The sequence below is a fragment of the Coregonus clupeaformis genome, chromosome 10, assembly GCF_020615455.1.
Source record: "Coregonus clupeaformis isolate EN_2021a chromosome 10, ASM2061545v1, whole genome shotgun sequence".
In the NCBI taxonomy this organism is placed as follows: Eukaryota; Metazoa; Chordata; class Actinopteri; order Salmoniformes; family Salmonidae; genus Coregonus; species Coregonus clupeaformis.
In genome coordinates, this window is record NC_059201.1 from 8,129,879 (window position 1) to 8,148,077 (window position 18,199).

At 47.0% G+C, this 18,199-nt stretch overlaps 1 protein-coding gene across 2 annotated transcripts; it reads left to right on the forward strand.

Moving 5' to 3' along the window:
* Positions 1–1,498: 1,498 nt before the first annotated feature.
* LOC121574917 (protein phosphatase 1 regulatory subunit 12B-like) lies at positions 1,499–17,869 on the forward strand. Of its 2 annotated transcripts, none has more exons than XM_041887604.1 (7): positions 1,499–2,408; positions 7,599–7,615; positions 7,826–7,937; positions 8,344–8,448; positions 16,095–16,154; positions 16,731–16,781; positions 17,694–17,869. In XM_041887604.1, the coding sequence occupies exons 1-7, from the start codon at positions 2,301–2,303 to the stop codon at positions 17,778–17,780; spliced, it is 540 nt and encodes a 179-aa protein (XP_041743538.1). In that variant the 5' UTR covers positions 1,499–2,300; the 3' UTR covers positions 17,781–17,869. The 2 variants fall into 2 exon arrangements, with proteins under 2 accessions (XP_041743538.1, XP_041743539.1); XM_041887605.1 differs by having other exon boundaries at positions 16,731–16,804; positions 17,694–17,777.
* The last annotated feature ends 330 nt before the right edge of the window (positions 17,870–18,199 follow it).

The following is an 18,199-nucleotide window of genomic DNA, read 5'->3' on the forward strand; positions in this document are numbered from 1 at the left end:
TAGAGTTTCCCCTGTCTGGTACTGGACATGCTGTACATGTGGTTAGAGTTTCCCCTGTCTCGTACTGGACATGCTGTACATGTGGTTGGAGTTTCCCCTGTCTGGTACTGGACATGCTGTACATGTGGTTGGAGTTTCCCCTGTCTGGTACTGGACATGCTGTCCATGTGGTTGGAGTTTCCCCTGTCTGGTACTGGACATGCTGTACATGTGGTTGGAGTTTCCCTTGTCTGGTACTGGACATGCTGTCCATGTGGTTGGAGTTTCCCCTGTCTGGTACTGGACATGCTGTACATGTGGTTGGAGTTTCCCCTGTCTGGTACTGGACATGCTGTCCATGTGGTTGGAGTTTCCCCTGTCTGGTACTGGACATGCTGTCCATGTGGTTGGAGTTTCCCCTGTCTGGTACTGGACATGCTGTACATGTGGTTAGAGTTTCCCTTGTCTGGTACTAGACATGCTATTCTTTTACCACCAGGCTTTTTCTGAGCTCTTTGGAAACTTTGTATAATGCCACCAGGTGGTGCCAGTGTCTACAGGTTAGTGTCTCATCGTCACTGTGTGACAAAGTGTGACCGAGAATTGTCCATACAGTTCTGATGTTATCACCCAGGATAATGTCATCTTGTGAGTATTGTTTTAGGAGTTCTGGTAGTAAAATCTTACCAAGAGATGATTTTCATATACTGTTTAGACAATATAGATTACCAACCTGATGGGTGTGGTTAAACTGCGATGAACACCGTTTTTCTTGATTAATCTTGTGGAGTGGTATTGCTGTAAATATCACTTTTCAATTGGTCTGAGCAAAGAAATTAGGTAGATATTAATCTCGGTTAACCCAGGACAAAAATCTTGTGTAATCATGTCCACAAGAGATTAGGTAGAGATAGCTATATGGCTTGATATCATTTTTCAGGGCAGAAATATAATTTCAGCTATTATCACCTGTAATATTATGCTCATTTCAGTGAAGATAGTGATTATTTGTCCATAAGGTATGTCTTTGGTATTTATAGCATGCTGAAGCCAGAAGTTGTTCTTAGACAGGCACTGACCACTGACTAATCAAAGGAAGTAGAGATCATGAGCCCCAGCCAAAATGACTTCCTGTTGTTTTCATCATCTCCTTCTACCCCCCTCTCTCCCTCTCTCCACATCCCCTCCTACCCTCCTCTCTCCAGATCCCCTCCTACCCCCCCCTCTCCAGATCCCCTCCTACCCCTTCCCTCTCCCTCTCTCCAGATTCCCTCCTACCCCTTCTCTCTCCCTTTCTCCAGATCCCCTCCTACCCCCCCTCTCTCCAGCCCCCCTACCCCCTCTAGATCTCCTCCTACCCTCTTCTCTCCAGATCCCCTCTTACCCCCCTCCAGATCCCCTCCTACCCCCCTCTCCAGATCCCCTCCTACCCCACCTCTCTCCAGATCCCCTCCTACCCCCCATCTCTCCAGATCCCCACTACCCCCCTCTCTCCAGATCCCATCCTAACCCCCTTCTCTCCTCCAGATCCCCTCCTACCCCTTCTCTCTCTCCCTCTTCATTTAGTTTGTAGTCTACTGTATGGTACTAAGTGGACCCCTGCTGGCCACTGTGTGATATCATGTTTATAATCATTCTCATTAAATGTTTGGCTGTGCTTTAGCATTATGCCAACACTAACAAAGGAATACTAGCAGCCATTTTTGTGAGGCTGTCAAATATTTTAAAAAGACTGAAGAAAAAAATGTATAATCTTCATAACAAATTCCAATGTCCAACAAATCCATATTAGTCCACAGCTCAGACCAAAGGGTGATTAGAGAGAGAGTGGGAAAGAGAGACTGAGGCAGAAAGAGAGAGAGCGAGAGCGAGAGACTGTCATGCAGAATGAGAGTTGAGTGCTTTGCTTTGATGTTTTCATTTTTGTTGAATCACCACAGTCCAGAGAGTGCTCTCATTAGCGGCACTGCTGTCAAGTCCCAGGCAGTGTCCCTCCCCATACAGTCTACAGCACCGCCCAGCGCCCACCCTCTACCTCCTCCACAGCTCCCTCACTTCTGCTACTCACTCACCCGCCATTCATCTCATCTCAGGATCACTCAACATCACCTGAAGATAGATCCCACTCCTGACCACAGCTATTTCTGTATCATTAGATCTCTATTGTTTTGATCACACTTCTGGCTCTGTCCCTTCACCACCTTCATTCACATCACAGGGATTTTAACTGTGTGTCACTGGATTGTTTATGCAGTAGTGTTTTGGAATCAAGTTGGTTGGACCCCACTTGAAACTCATGCTGTGGAGAGTAGCCTGCAGCGATGTCATCTCATCTCTCCCCCCGCAACGCAAAGGATCAGCCACGCACGAGAAAGTCATCCACTGACTCATCTCCCGCTAAACCCTCGCAAACCTCCAGAAGCCTCAAGGTAAGAACACATTACTTATCTTTCCTATGGGCAATAACAAGGAGACGCCTAGGCTGCTGTTTGAAAACATTGCCATGTGCTGTAAAAAAGCTGTGGAGCAGATAAAATGCCATGCTTGACTTTTGACTTTAACCATTGGTTTGGAGCGTTCCAGGCTAGCCAAGCACTAGGTCTAATACCATAGGTGTTATGGCATACTGTTCATGCTTTTAGATTTCATGATCTTTGTTTAACCCTCAACTCATCACTCCAACATTGAAACCATTGTAATTGTTTCATGAAGATTGTAGTGACCGATGGTGATTAGCTCTTGAGCCAAGTGGCTTATGTAGGAGTAAATTTGACTAAAGGAAAATGAAGTTTCAGAATCAGCTCATGGATGTAACTATTCAAATATCATTGTAACACACATTAAACATACACAGTGTACTCATACACAAGCTCTCTCTCTCTCTCTCTCTCTCTCTCTCTCTCTCTCTCTCTCTCTCTCTCTCTCTCTTTGTGAGGTCCAGTATCCGTCCAATACAGCCTCAACATTTTCCTCCCACGACGGGTCATATTAAGTGTCAGATAACTTTTGAGTTTCCATGACATCATCAGTTCCAAGCAATTTTTTCATAAGGCAGAAAGTTGCCTCGGAATTTGACTGAGAGGAGTCCTGTGTAACTGAACGAAATAACAAAAGAGACAGCTGACATACAGTACCAGTCAAACGTTTGGACACACCTACTCATTCAAGGATTTTTCTTCATTTTTACTATTTTCTACATTGTAGAATAAAAGTGAATACATCAACACTATTAAATAAATTAAATGGGGCGGCAGGTAGCTTAGTGGTTAAGAGCGTTGTGCCAGTAACCGAAAGGTCGCTGGTTCTAATCCCCGAGCCGACTAGGTGAAAGATCTGTCGATGTGCCCTTGAGCAAGGCACTTAACCCTAATTGCTTATGTAAGTCGCTCTGTATAAGAGCGTCTGCTAAATGACTAAAAAAATTATAATAATAATAATTAAGAAAAAGAAAATAAAAATAAAACAACAAAACAAAAAAAAATAACACATATGGAATCATGTAGTAACCAAAAAAGCTTTAAACAAATCAAAATATATTTGAGATTCTTCAAAGTAGCCACCCTTTGCCTTGATGACAGCTTTGCACACTCTTGGCATTCTCTCAACCAGCTTCATGAGGTAGTCACCTGGAATGCTTTTTCAACAGTTTTGAAGGAGTTCCCACATATACTGAGCACTTGTTGACTGCTTTTCCTTCACTCTGCGGTCCAACTCATCCAAAACCATCTCAATTGGGTTGAGGCCGGGTGATTGTGGAGGCCAGGTCATCTGATGCAGCACTCCATCACTCTCCTTCTTGGTCAAATAGCCCTTACACAGCCTTGAGGTGTGTTTTGGGTTATTGTCCTGTTGAAAAACAAACGATAGTCCCAATAAGCGCAAACCAGATGGGTTGGCGTATCGCGGCAGAATACTGTGGTAGCAATGCTGGTTAAGTGTGCCTTGAATTCTAAATAAATCACAGACAGTGTCAACAGCAAAGCACCCCCACACCATCACACCTCCTCCTCCATGCTTCACAGTGGGAACTACACATGCGGAGATCATCCGTTCACCTACTCTGCATCTCACAAAGACACTGTGGTTGGAACCAAAAATCTCAAATTTGGACTCATCAGACCAAAGGACAGATTTCCACCGGTTTAATGTCCATTGCTCGTATTTCTTGGCCCAAGCAAGTCTCTTCTTCTTAATGGTGTCCTTTAGTAGTGGTTTCTTTGCAGCAATTCGACCATGAAGGCATGATTCACGCGGTCTCCTCTGAACAGTTGATGTTGAGAAGTGTCTGTTACTTGAGCTCTGTGAAGCATTTATTTGGCCTTGAATCTGAGGTGCAGTTAACTGCCGATTTCTGAGGCTGGTAACTCTTATGAAGTAATCCTCTGCAGCAGAGGTAACTCTGGGTCTCTGTGTCTTCCTTTCCTGTGGTGGTCCTCATGAGAGCAAGTTTCATCATAGCGCGTGATGGTTTTTGCGACTGCACTTGAAGCAACTTTCAAAGTTCTTGACATTTTCCGGATTGACTGACCTTCATGTCTTAAAGTAATGATGGACTGCCGTTTCTCTTTGCTTATTTGAGCTGTTCTTGCCATAATATGGACTATATCCATAATATGGATATCTTCTGTATACCAACCCTAACTTGTCACAACACAACTGATTGGCTCAAATGCATTAAGAAGGAAATAAATTCCACAAATTAACTTTTAACAAGGCACACCTGTTAATTGAAATGCATTCCAGGTGACTACCTCATGAAGCTGGTTGAGAGAATGCCAAGAGTGTGCACAGCTGTCATCAAGGCAAAGGGTGGCTACTTTGAAGAATCTCAAATATAAATATATATTTTGATTTGTTTAACACTTTTTTGGTTACTACATGATTCCATATGTGTTATTTCATAGTTTGGATGTCTTCACTGTTATTCTACAATGTAGAAAATAGTAAACATTTAGAAAGTAGGTGTGTCCAAACTTTTGACTGGTAGCGTAAATAAAACTCTCATTGGCATTGAAGATAGTTATCTGACAGGATCAACTAGATCAAACCCTTGACAGGAATGCTTTCAAGTGGGTCCTCCTGATATCACTCTGGACATGACTCAGTATGTTCCCAGGCGGGAAAACGCAACTGTTTACTCATGCAGTGATACTGGAATATATATATATGAGAGAGAGAGAGAGAGAGAGAGAGAGAGAGAGAGAGAGAGAGAGAGAGAGAGAGAGAGAGAGAGAGAGAGAGAGAGAGAGAGAGAGAGAGAGAGAGAGAGAGAGAGAGAGAGAGAGAGAGAGAGAGAGAGAGAGAGAGAGAGAGAGAGAGAGAGAGAGAGAGAGAGAGAGAGAGAGAGAGAGAGAGAGAGAGAGAGAGAGAGAGAGAGAGAGAGAGAGAGAGAGAGAGAGAGAGATCACATTTTCCTCTTTGGAAGAGCTGGTCAGCAGACAGGAAGTCCCCCACTGGATCTATCCGAGTAGGAGCACAAAGAAAGGCTGGCCTGGTCCACAAACAACCTCTAGCCCCTACATTCTGGGCACTGGGGTGAATCTGAAAGGATTCTATTGGTGTAATGAACAAGCCTACTAGAGAACCAGGTGGACCTACAACCATATTGTTTACACCAATCCAACTCTTTTTGATCTACATGAAGTGCCTAGGGGTTAGATATTATAGGGTTTTTTCCTGGCTGGGTCTGGTCATGGTGAATGGTTTATTTAGTTCCTTTTTAATTTTTAGGGTTTTCCTGGCTGGGTCTGGTCATGGTGGAATGGTTAGATATTATAGGGGTTATTCCTGGCTGGGTCAGTCTGTAATTTTTTTTTCCTCTGGGTTGGTCATGGTGGAAGTTATTTTGTTATCTGATGTTTCATTGAAGTTAGATTTTATTATTCTGGCTGGGTCTGGTCATGGTGGAAGGGTTAGATATTATAGGGGTTATTCCTGGCTGGGTCTGGTCATGGTGGAAGGGTTAGATTTTATAGGGGTTATTCCTGGCTGGGTTGGTCACGGTGGAAGGGTTAGATATTATAGGGGTTATTCCTGACTGGGTTGGTCATGGTGGAAGGGTTAGATATTATAGGGGTTATTCCTGGCTGGGTCTGGTCATGGTGGAAGGGTTAGATTTTAAAGGGGTTATTCCTGGCTGGGTTGGTCATGGTGGAAGGGTTAGATATTATAGGAGTTATTCCTGGCTGGGTCTGGTCATGGTGGAAGGCTTCATTGAGGCATGTTAGACTCAGAGCAGGCCCTCTCCATCACAGCCCAGCCTCTCCCAGTGCCAGATCCAAGCAGAGCTTCAGGAGGTAAGCCTTGTTAATGAAAACTTACAATGGTTCCAAACACAAAGACAGACTCTTTAATAAGAGAGAGCTGACAGTGTTGACACAGACGGAGAGAGAACATCCTGAGTGCTTGTTGATGTCTGACGGGAACCATTCCTGAATGTTTATACATGAACCCTCCTCTAGAGCCCCTTGAACGATTCAGGTTAATTTATATCCGTCCCCATAGAGCCTTACTTGGTGTGTAATGTCTAAACACTGCAGTGAGTCCTTATGTCTGTGTGTATGACCTTAAGTCTGTTTTCCAGACTTCAATTCAAGTCTCTTTTATTCTTGAGAGCAATAATAGGCAAGTGCGCAAAAAAAACAAGAAAACATTTATATAATCGTACATTGTTAACTAAATCAATTGACGTCATTTCTGGATATCACAATGTTAAACACTGTTTTAATGCCTTCACTCTTGCTCACTGTTGCACACCGTGGCGTAAAAGCATAAATGTTTGGCTTTGAGGACTGAACGCTTGTAATTGCCTGACAAAGTGCTTGTCCGTCGTGGTTCCCTGGTCACATGGAAAAGCAGCATGGGCTTGAAAATGGAAGCAGGCTGTCCACTGCAGCCTGAGAACACAAAGGTCAGGGGCTGACTCAAATACTGTCAGTGAATAACTGAGGATATTTTCTAGCGGGAATGATTATGTCTACAGTGGAACACGTCTCCTATTCCATTCTATAGGATTGTATTGTATTGAATCTTGTATTGTATCAGGAATAACCTTTTCAACTCTTCTACTGAAATAAATCCTCAAGGCAAGTGACTCAAGTGACAAATGACTCGAACATTAATGCCATTGCCAACATTTTTGTGGGAGTGTCTCTTTAAAAACAGACTCGTATCCCCTGCCTCCAACCCTTCAGCATGCAATAACCATTAAGATTCCCAAGCTGCTGCCATAGTTATTACCTTTTTTGGATGTGTTTAGTTTTATCTCTGGGTCTCAGTTTGTACATGTGACTGTTTCCACTGTCCTTCTCTAACTTGGCGTGAGTGTCGAGTTTCATCCCAAGATGCTCTCTGCTGATAGGTACATGCTTGGCTGCAGGACAGTGTGAAGGTTTAAGTATTCTCTGAGAGTTCATAACTATGGCCAGGGGGCTTTCCTAGCCATGTGAGCTGAAAATGAAAAATAGAATTACAGCACAGAATCCTTATGCATACAGGACACAAAATCATTTACAAAGCTCTGCTGTCAGAAGACATTACCCCATAGTGTTGCAGATCATCCAAAACGACCGATGTTCTATGCATTTTGTAAGTGACATATCTTCTTTGTTTGTTTTCAGCATGAAAGAGTGTCCAGGTAAGCTTTAAACTCAATTCACTTCATCAAAAGACACAGGAGGGCTTACGATTTTCACTATCAGGCATTGAAACATATCCTAACAGCCATTGGTCACTCAGGCCTCCATTGCAGCTGATTGTTATTACATTTAGGGTCAAAGGTACATTGATGATTAAGCTCTGACACAGTGCAGTAGTTTTAGGTTCAGCTGTGCTATCTTACCCTCAGACTGGACTCGTCTGGTGCTTACGACCGAGAGGCCTATGACGCTCGCAGGGAAAACAGAATGGCCGCGCGAAAAAAAGCTGAGGAAGAGGCAGGATGCACTGACTATAAGAAGGTAACCTGTAATGCAAAATTAACTAACAGTTTCTTAAAGCTAGAAAAATTGGCGTAGGTAGCTAATGATCTGTTATGAATCTGTTATGTCATGATAATGACAGTGTTATGTAGCCCTTATGACTGTGGGTTCAAGTACAGTGGAACCCAAAATCCCCACTGCTGGTATTTTTTTTAAAATATATTCACTTGGTATTTCACTGCACTGTTGAGAGGTAGCTCGCAAGTAAGCATTTCATTTCACTGTGTACACCCTGCTGTATTCTGTGTATATGACGAATAAACTTGGATTTGAATTGTAGATCAGGCTACATAAAAAACACAACTGGTTGATTACTTAAGTCAAATTATGTGGCATGTTATGATGTTCTGGGTCTGTGTTTGCTGTGGGATCCTGTGTATCGCAGATGTACGAGGAGGCCTTGTCTACCAATGAGAGACTCAAGTCCCGGCTGCAGGGCAGCAAACAGGAGCTGGTGTTGGTGCAGACTCAGCTGGAGAGAGTCACACAGGTGATTATCCACCACACAAAATAGTTTCCCAACAAAACCTCATCATAAAAAATAAAATAGTTCCTCAACCAGTGCTTGGCTTGGACAGGAGCTCACCGGAGCTGTTTACCGGCACCTCAAATGTTCTACTGCTTGAGCTCCTGTTCCGCTTATAGAATATTAGCTCAAAAGTATTGTGGAGCTCCTGCACCTAAATCTAAGCAGCACCGGCACTCAAAATGAGTACCGGAACTTATTTCAGTCCAAGTCAAGCACTGTGCCCAACAAACCATTATCCTAAACATCAAATAAAACTGAAGAAGTCAGATGAAGGGTCCAATGAAGAAGTACAGTGCATTCGGAAAGTTTTCAGACTCATTGACTTTTTCCAAATTTTGTTACGGTACAGCCTTACTCTAAAATGGAGTAAAAACAAATTTTTCCTCATCAATCTACGCACAATATCCCATAATGACAAAGCGAAAACAGGTTTTTAGATTGCAAATGTATTAAATATAAAAAACAGAAATACCTTATTTACATAAGTATTAAGACTCTTTGCTATAAGACTCGAAATGTAGCTCATGTGCATCCTGTTTCCATTGATCATCCTTGAGATGTTTCTACAACTTTGATTGGAGTCCACCTGTGGTAAATTCAATTGATTGGACATGATTTGGAAAGGCACACACCTGTCTAAGGTCCCAAGGTTGACAGTGCATGTCAGAGCAAAAACCAAGCCATGAGGTCGAAGGAATTGTCCATAGAGCTCCGAGACAGGATTGTGTCGAGGCACAGATCTGGGGAAGGGTACCAAAACATTTCTGCAGCATTGAAGGTCCTGTCATGAGAATTTTGTTATCTCAATGGTTGAAGTCAACTACTTCTTAAATCTTTGAATAATTCCCAGAGGTGTAAATCTCTAGTTTAAATAAATTAAACAAAGACCCCTTTCTGCAATGGTCAGCCTTTATTCATGAGAGCGCTCTGCCACAAAATGGACGTACAATATTTCTATACACACACGTCAGAGGAAAAATCCCACCCCGCTTTAGGCAGGCTGTATTTTTCCTCTGTACACATCTTGTAAACTCACCTGGGTTTAGCTCATGTGGTTATCCTCTGCTCTCCTGACCATCAGGTCACACATACACACACGCACACACATGTTCTTATCATAGTCTACTCCTTGCTCGGGCAGTGGTCTAGTCTACTGAGTGGCGCAGTGCTAGCTGTGCCACTAGAGATCCTGGTTCGAATCCAGGCTCTGTCGTAGCCGGCCGTGACCGGGAGACCCATGGGGCGGCGCGCAATTGGCCCAGCATCGTCCAGGGTAGGGGAGGGAATGGCCGGCAGGGATGTAGCTCAGTTGATAGAGCATGGCGTTTGCAACGCCAGGGTTGTGGGTTCGATTCCCACAGGGGGTATGAAAAAAATAAATAATAATAATGTAAGTCGCTCTGGATAAGAGCGTCTGCTAAATGACGTAAATGTAAATGTACTCCCATTGTCACGCAACGTGTATGCGGTCAGCGAAGTCAAACGCAGGACACAGAGCGGCTGGCAACGTACTTTTACTGAACACAGTAAATATAGTGCAAAAACAACAAACCTCCAAACAGGAAGGAAAACACAATAACCCGTACACCAAAGCAACTGCCGGAATGACAAAGAACAATCACACACAATAACCAATGAGAGACAGGGGGTAATATAGGGAATACAATACAACATAATGGGAAACAGGTGTAAACAATAAAGACCAAACAAGACAAACACCGAAACATCGATCGGCAGTAGCTAGTACTCCGGGGACGACGAACGCCGAAGCCTGCCCGAGCAAGGAGGAGGAGCAGCCTCGGCTGAATCCGTGACAGTACCCCCCCCCCCTTGACGCGCGGCTCCAGCCGTGCGCCGACCCCGGCCAGGAGGACGCGGAGCAGGGCGAGTCGGATGACTCCAGTGGAAATCCCTCAACAGGGAGGGATCTAGGATGTCCCTCCTAGGGACCCAGCACCGTTCCTCCGGACCGTACCCCTCTCACTCCATGAGATACTGCAGACCCCCCATCCGACGCCTCGAATCCAAGATGGAACGAACTGAGTACGCCTGAGCCCCCTCGATGTCTAGTGGGGGCGGAGGAGCCTCTCGTACCTCATTCTCCTGGAGTGGACCAGCTACCACCGGCCTGAGGAGAGACACATGGAACGAGGGGTTAATGCGGTAATTAATGGGCAGTTTTAACCTATAACATACCTTGTTCAATCTCCTCAGGACATTAAATGGCCCCACAAACCGCCGACCCAGCTTCCGGCAGGGCAGGCGAAGGGGCAGGTTTCGGGTCAAGAGCCAGACCCGATCTCCCGGTGCATACACCGGAGCCTCACTGCGGTGGCGATCGGCGCTCACCATTTGCCGCCTGATAGCCCGCTGCAGATGGACATGCCCAGCGTTCCATGTTTCTTCCGAGCGCCGAAACCACTCATCCACCGCAGGGGCTTCGATCTGGCTCTGATGCCAGGGTGCCAGGACCGGCTGATAACCCAGCACACACTGAAAAGGCGTAAGATTAGTGGAGGAGTGGCGGAGTGAGTTTTGGGCTATCTCTGCCCAGGGGATATACCCTGACCACTCCTCCTGCTGGTCCTGGCAATAGGACCTCAGAAACCTACCCACATCCTGGTTCACTCTCTCCACCTGCCCATTACTTACCAGGATGACCAGAGGAGGGTGACGTGTGAGCCCAATATATCAGTCGATCACGAACCTCGAGCGGCACGTACTTCCGTCCCTCTGGACACTGTGGGGGAGTAGGGTTGGCACGTAACGCCCACTCGATGTCCGCATCGACCTCCCACACCACCGGTGCCACCAGACAAGACTCCGGAAGTATGGGAGTGGGCTCAATGGACCTCTCCTCTGTGTCATATCGTCGGGACAGGGCGTCTGCCTTAGCATTCTGTGACCCTGGACTATAGGTGAGCTTAAATACAAATCAGGTAAGAAACATGGCCCACCTAGCCTGGCGAGGGTTCAGTCTCCTCGCTGCCCGGATGTACTCCAGGTTACGATGGTCAGTCAGAATGAGAAAAGGGTGTTTAGCCCCCTCAAGCCAATGCCTCCACACCTTCAGGGCTTGAACCACTGCTAGCAGCTCCCTGTCCCCCACGTCATAATTGCGCTCCGCCGGACTGAGCTTCTTAGAATAGAAAGCACAGGGGCGGAGTTTTGGTGGCGTACCCGAGCGCTGAGACAGTATAGCACCGATCCCCGCCTCGGACGCATCCACCTCAACTTTGAACGCCAAAGAGGGATCCGGATGTGCCAGCACCGGAGCCGAGGTGAACAGGTCCTTCAGATGTCTAAACGCCCTGTCCGCCTCAGCCGACCACTGCAGACGCACCGGGCCCCCTTTAGCAGGGAGGTGATGGGAGCTGCTACCTGTCCAAAGCCCCGGATAAACCTCTGGTAGTAATTGGCAAAACCCAAGAACCGCTGCACCTCCTTCACCGTGGTGGGAGTCTGCCAATTACGCATGGCTGAAACGCGGTCAATCTCCATCTCCACCCCTGACGCGGACAACCGATGTCCCAGGAAGGAGATGGACTCCTGGAAGAACAGACATTTCTCCGCCTTCGCATACAGGTCATGCTCCAACAGTCTACCAAGCACCCGACGCACCAGGGACACATGCTCGGCTCATGTAGCGGAGTATATTAGTCCATGCAAATCCCGGAAAATCTCATCCACAAACGGTTGGAAGACTGAAGGAGCATTCATTAAACCGTATGGCATGACGAGGTACTCATAGTGACCCGAGGTGGTACTGAATGCTGTCTTCCACTCATCTCCCTCCCTAATGCGCACCAGGTTGTACACGCTCCTGAGATCCAATTTTGTGAGGAATCATGCCCCGTGTAATGACTCCGTCATACTAGCAATCAGAGGGAGAGGATAGCTGTATTTGATTGTAATCTGATTGAGACCACGGTAATCAATACACGGGCGAAAACCCCCATCCTTCTTCTTCACAAAAAAGAAACTTGAGGACGCAGGGGTAGTGGATGATCGTATGTATCCCTGTATCAGAGATTCGGTGACGTATGTCTCCATAGCCGCCGTCTCCTCCTGAGACAGAGGATACACATGACTACGAGGAAGCGCAGCGCCTACCTGGAGGTCTATCGCACAATCCCCCTGTCGATGAGGTGGTAATTGAGTCGCCTTCTTTTTACAGAAGGCGAGTGCCAAATCGGCATACTCAGGAGGAATGTGCATGGTGGGAACTTGGTTCGGGCTTTCCACCATCGTTGCCCCTAAGGAAACACCTACACACCACCCTACACACTGATCAGACCATCCCTTGAGAGCCCTCTGTTGCCATGAAATGCTGGGGTCATGAGATGTTAACCAGGGAAGCCCCAACACCACGGGAAACGCAGGAGAATCAATCAAATATAACCATATAATCTCCTCATGGCCCTCCTGCGTCTTCAATTTAAGTGGCGCTGTGACCTCCCTAATCCATCCCGACCCCAAAGGGCGGCTATATAGGGCATGGATGGGGAAGGGCACATCAACTGGTACAATAGGAATCCCTAACTTAAACGTGAACCGGCGATCGATAAAATTCCCAGCTGCGCCTGAATCTACTAGCGCCTTATGCTGGGAGTGAGGAGAAACCTCGGGAAACACAACTTTAATACACATATGCGCAACAGAGAGCTCTGGGTGAGTTGGGTGCCTACTCACCTGGAATGACTCATCAGTGCGCTGCCTACTGCCTCGACTCCTAGGAGACCCTCCCCAGCACCGACCCGCAGTGTGTCCTCTGCGGCCACAGTTGGTGCAGGGGACGGCCTCTCTCCTGGTCTCGCTTCTGGTCTCCCTAGCACCAGCATACCCGAGCTCCATAGGGCTCGGCTCGGAAGTGCTGGGGGATGGAATGGACGGCCCCGACTCCGGACGTCCGCGGGTAGCCAACAGGGTATCTAGGCGAATCGACATGTCCACCAGCTGATCGAAGCTTAGGTTGGTGTCCCTGCAGGCCAATTCCCGACGCATGTCCTCCCTCAGGCTACACCTGTAGTGGTCGATGAGGGCCCTCTCATTCCATCCCGCGTTGGCAGCCAGGAAGTCCGGAAGTCCAGTGCGAACTCCTGCGCGCTCCTCTTCCCCTGTCTGAGGTGGAACAGACGCTCACCCGCCGCCTTCCCCTCTGGGGGATGATCGAACAACGCCCTGAAGTGGCGGGTGAACTCCGCATAGTTGACTGTAGCGGCGTCTATTCCCCCCCACTCGGCGTTGGCCCACTCCAGCGCCTTGCCGGATAGACAGGAGATGAGGGCGGACACGCTCTCGTATCCCGAGGGCACCGGGTGGATGGTTGCCAGGTAGAGTTCCACTTGGAGCAAGAAACCCTGACACCCGGCTGCTGTGCCATCATAAGCCCTCGGGAGCGAGAGCCGAATCCCACTGGACCCCGGAGGTGAAGCGATGGGTATAGCTGATGGTGGTGGTATCGTCGGAGGAGGTGTGGGCAAACCTCCTCTTTCCCATCGCTCCATGGTGTTCACCACCCGTTCCATGGCGGTGCCGAGAGCCTGGATCATGGCCGCTTGTTGTGTTACGCGCTCCTCCATTGATCCAGCTGGCACCGCCGCTCCTGCTGTCTCCATGTCTAGGTGTGTGATTCTGTCACGCGACGTGTATGCGGTCAGCGAAGTCAAACACAGGACACAGAGCGGCTGGCAACGTACTTTTACTGAACACAGTAAATATAGTGCAAAAACTAAAAACCTCCAAACAAGGAGGAAAACACAATAACCCGTACACCAAAGCAACTGCCGGAATGACAAATAACAATCACACACAATAACCAATGAGAGACAGGGGGTAATATAGGGAATACAATCCATCATAATGGGAAACAGGTGTAAACAATAAAGACCAAACAAGACAAACACCGAAACATCGATCGGCAGTAGCTAGTACTCCGGGGACGACGAACGCCGAAGCCTGCCCGAGCAAGGAGGAGGAGCAGCCTCGGCTGAATCCGTGACACCCATACATAGTTATCGCTGTTCTCACAATATTCTGACTGCCTCATTGTACTTCTAACTAAGCTACACACATTATCAGATTATGGTCTTATGATTCTAACACATTTCACACAGTTTCGGGGTGTAATAATTAGTCATTAATAATTAGTCATTACCAAATTCTTCTATCAGGTCCCCAAGAACCCAGTAGCCTCCATCATTCTTAAAGAGCTGGCCGCCCGGCCAAACTGAGCAATCGGGGGAGAAGGGCCTTGGTCAGGGAGGTGACCAAGAACCCGATGGTCACTCTGACAGAGCTCTAGAGTTCCTCTGTGGAGATGGGAGAACCTTCCAGAAGGACAACCATCTCTGAAGCACTCCACCAATTAGGCATTTACGGTAGAGTGGCCAGACGGAAGCCACTCCTCAGTAAAAGGCACATGACAGCCCGCTTGGAGTTTGCCAAAATGCACCTAAAGACTCTCAGACCATGAGAAACAAGATTCTCTAGTCTGATAAAACCAAGACTGAACTCTTTGGCCTGAATGCCAAGCGTCACATCTGGAGGAAACCTGGCACCATCCCTTCGGTGAAGCATGGTGGTGGCAGCATCATGCTGTGGGGATGTTTTTCAGCGGCAGGGACTGGGAGACTAGTCAGGATTGAGGCAAAGATGAACGGAGCAAAGTACAGAGAAATCCTTGATGAGGACCTGCTCCAGAGCGTTCAGGACCTCAGACTGGGGGCGAAGGTTCACCTTCCAACAGGACAACGACCCTAAGCATACAGCCAAGACAACTCAGGATTGGCTTCGGGACAAGTATCTGAATGTCCTTGAGTGGCCCAGCCAGAGCCCGGACTTGAACCCGATCTAACATCTCTGAAGAGTCCTGAAAATAGCTGTGCAGCGACGCTCCCCATCCAACTTGACAGAGCTTGAGAGGATCTGCAGAGAAGAATGGGAGAAACTCCCCAAATAAAGCTGTTCCAAACTTGTAGCGTCATACCCAAGAAGACTCGAGGCTGTAATCGCTGCCAAATGTGCTTTAACAAAGTACTTAGTAAAGGGTCTGAATACTTACGTAAATGTAATATTTCAATTTTTTTATTTTGAATACATTTGCAAACATTTCTAAAAACCAGTTTTTGCTTTGTCATTATGGGGTATTTTGTGTAGATTGATGAGGGGGGAAAACAATTTAATCAATTTTAGAATAAGTCTGTAACTTAACAAAATTTGGAAAAAGTCATGGGGTCTGAATACTTTCCTAATGCACTGTATACTCTATGTATGTTTGTGCCTTTTTATTACTTATCATGGTTTCAACTTACAGTTCTTGTCAAATACATGGTGGAATAACTCTTCCATATCCTACTGCATGGACCACTGCACAATATAATCAGGAAAGATGCAGGAGTGAGAAAAATGTGACAGATTATGCAAGGAAGATGCATTGGCTGATTCCAGGAGGTAAATGCTTGGGGGGTGGTATTTGTGAAGTACAGTAGTATGCATGTGAGTTGACCATGGTTGTTTTCAAAGGTACATATAAGAAATGTCTGCCGTCTTCAGGGATTGTGCTGTTCTCATTGTCCCGATTTTAACCATGGACTTGTGCATTGCAGAGAAAGATCACAATGACTGAAAGGTCCAATGAGAGGTCCATGCTTGAGACAGAAAAACAGGTGAGCTCCATATGTCACTGGATGTTTGCTTATGCACTTTTAACTTCTGTCTTGGCCTGGTACTGCATGTCTATTCAATATATGTTATATTAATAGCTCATAGGTCAAGTCATGGTCAGGCTGGTAGCCCCATCATGTTCAGTCTCACTGTGACATGTCTCCTCTCCTCTCTGGTAGCCCCATCATGTTCAGTCTCATAGTGACATGTCTCCTCTCCTCTCTGGTAGCCCCATCATGTTCAGTCTCACTGAGACATGTCTCCTCTCCTCTCTGGTAGCCCCATCATGTTCAGTCTCACTGTGACATGTCTCCTCTCCTCTCTGGTAGCCCCATCATGTTTAGTCTCACTGAGACATGTCTCCTCTCCTCTCTGGTAGCCCCATCATGTTTAGTCTCACTGAGACATGTCTCCTCTCCTCTCTGGTAGCCCCATCATGTTTAGTCTCACTGTGACATGTCTCCTCTCCTCTCTGGTAGCCCCATCATGTTCAGTCTCACTGTGACATGTCTCCTCTCCTCTCTGGTAGCCCCATCATGTTTAGTCTCACTGTGACATGTCTCCTCTCCTCTCTGTAGGAAACACGTGTCCTACAGAAGAAGATATCAGACATGGAAGATGAAGTGAAGGTATCTGTCCAGTTGCAATAATGGTGAATTTACTGAATTGATACTGAGAGATGTTCAATGTCTGACCAATTCAGGGCCGTTTTCTTGTGGCTTAATGCCAGTTCTTGTACCAATTGAGAACATCTCCAATAGACTAAACTGAGCCACAGCAGAGACAGAACATATTGCCAAAACACAGTCTCCGCAGGAGGCCTAGCCATCACAAAGCTGCCCTGCAGACAGACAGACAGAGTAAGTTGCTGAACAAGGAATATCACTCTGGGACGTGCCTTGGTACTGTAGTGTTAGTCCGTCTCAAACGACACCCTGTTCCCTTTATAATGCACTGCTTTCTGGTCAAATGTGCCAGTTGCGATGCAGCCTGAGTCTCAAGCGAGCGGTGACAAAGCATAAATGGTATGTGGTGTGGTATTCTAAGCTGACATCATTATGTCATCATTATGTCATCATTGTGCGCCGTTGGCTGGTGAATGTGTGAGGTCTCTGATTTATATTCATCGAGTGAGTACGCCGTTGGTATTTGTCCGCATTAACTACTGCCACATTCGTCTGCTGTGTTCCATACAGTAGGGTACAGACAACAACCTTTTGTTATCTCTGAATGAGAGCTCTCAATAAAGATGGAACACTGAACTGAAAATAGAAACATTTTGTGGGAGAACGTTAAATGTTCAGTTAACTCAGAGGAGAGGTTGGTGATGAGTGTCATTGTCATTTGTCCTGTGAATCCAACCTAACCTTAACCACAACTATAACCATAACCCCAAGCATAACCGCAACCCGAACCATAACCCCAACCACAACCGCAACCCCAACCTTAACCCCAACTCCAAACCCAACCCCAACCATAACCCCAACCATAACACCAACCATAACCCTCTCTGTCTGCTTGTTGTCTTCTGTCCTCCACAGGTCCAGACAGAGCTGAAGAATGAGAACCAGAGACTGAAGGATGAGAACGGAGCCTTAATCCGGGTCATCAGTAAACTGTCTAAGTGAGAGGAGGAGTAGGAGGAAGAGAGGAGTGGATGATGCATCTTTATTTCCCATGTTTACCCCCACCACCCCCACCACCCCCACCACACCAACACCACCACCACCCCCACCAACACCAACACCACCAACACCACCCCCACCCCCTCCACCCCCACCAATACCAACAACAACCCCAACACCCCCACCAACACCCAACACCACCCCCACCCACACCAATACCAACACCACCCCCACCACCCCCACCCACCAACACCACCTTCCCAAGTTCTCTCACGTCACCCCGCTCCTCCGCACACTACACTGGCTTCCAGTTGAAGCTCGCATCTGCTACAAGACCATGGTGCTTGCCTACGGAGCTGTGAGGGGAACGGCACCTCCGTACCTTCAGGCTCTGATCAGTCCCTACACCCAAACGAGGGCAT

Coding starts and splice junctions, on each gene's coding strand:
- LOC121574917 (XM_041887604.1), top strand. CDS start 2,301: ATGTCATCTCATCTCTCCCCCCGCAACGCAAAGGATCAGCCACGCACG. Junction 7,938..8,343: donor GATGCACTGACTATAAGAAG/GTAACCTGTAAT, acceptor TGTGTATCGCAG/ATGTACGAGGAGGCCTTGTC. Junction 16,782..17,693: donor ACATGGAAGATGAAGTGAAG/GTATCTGTCCAG, acceptor TGTCCTCCACAG/GTCCAGACAGAGCTGAAGAA.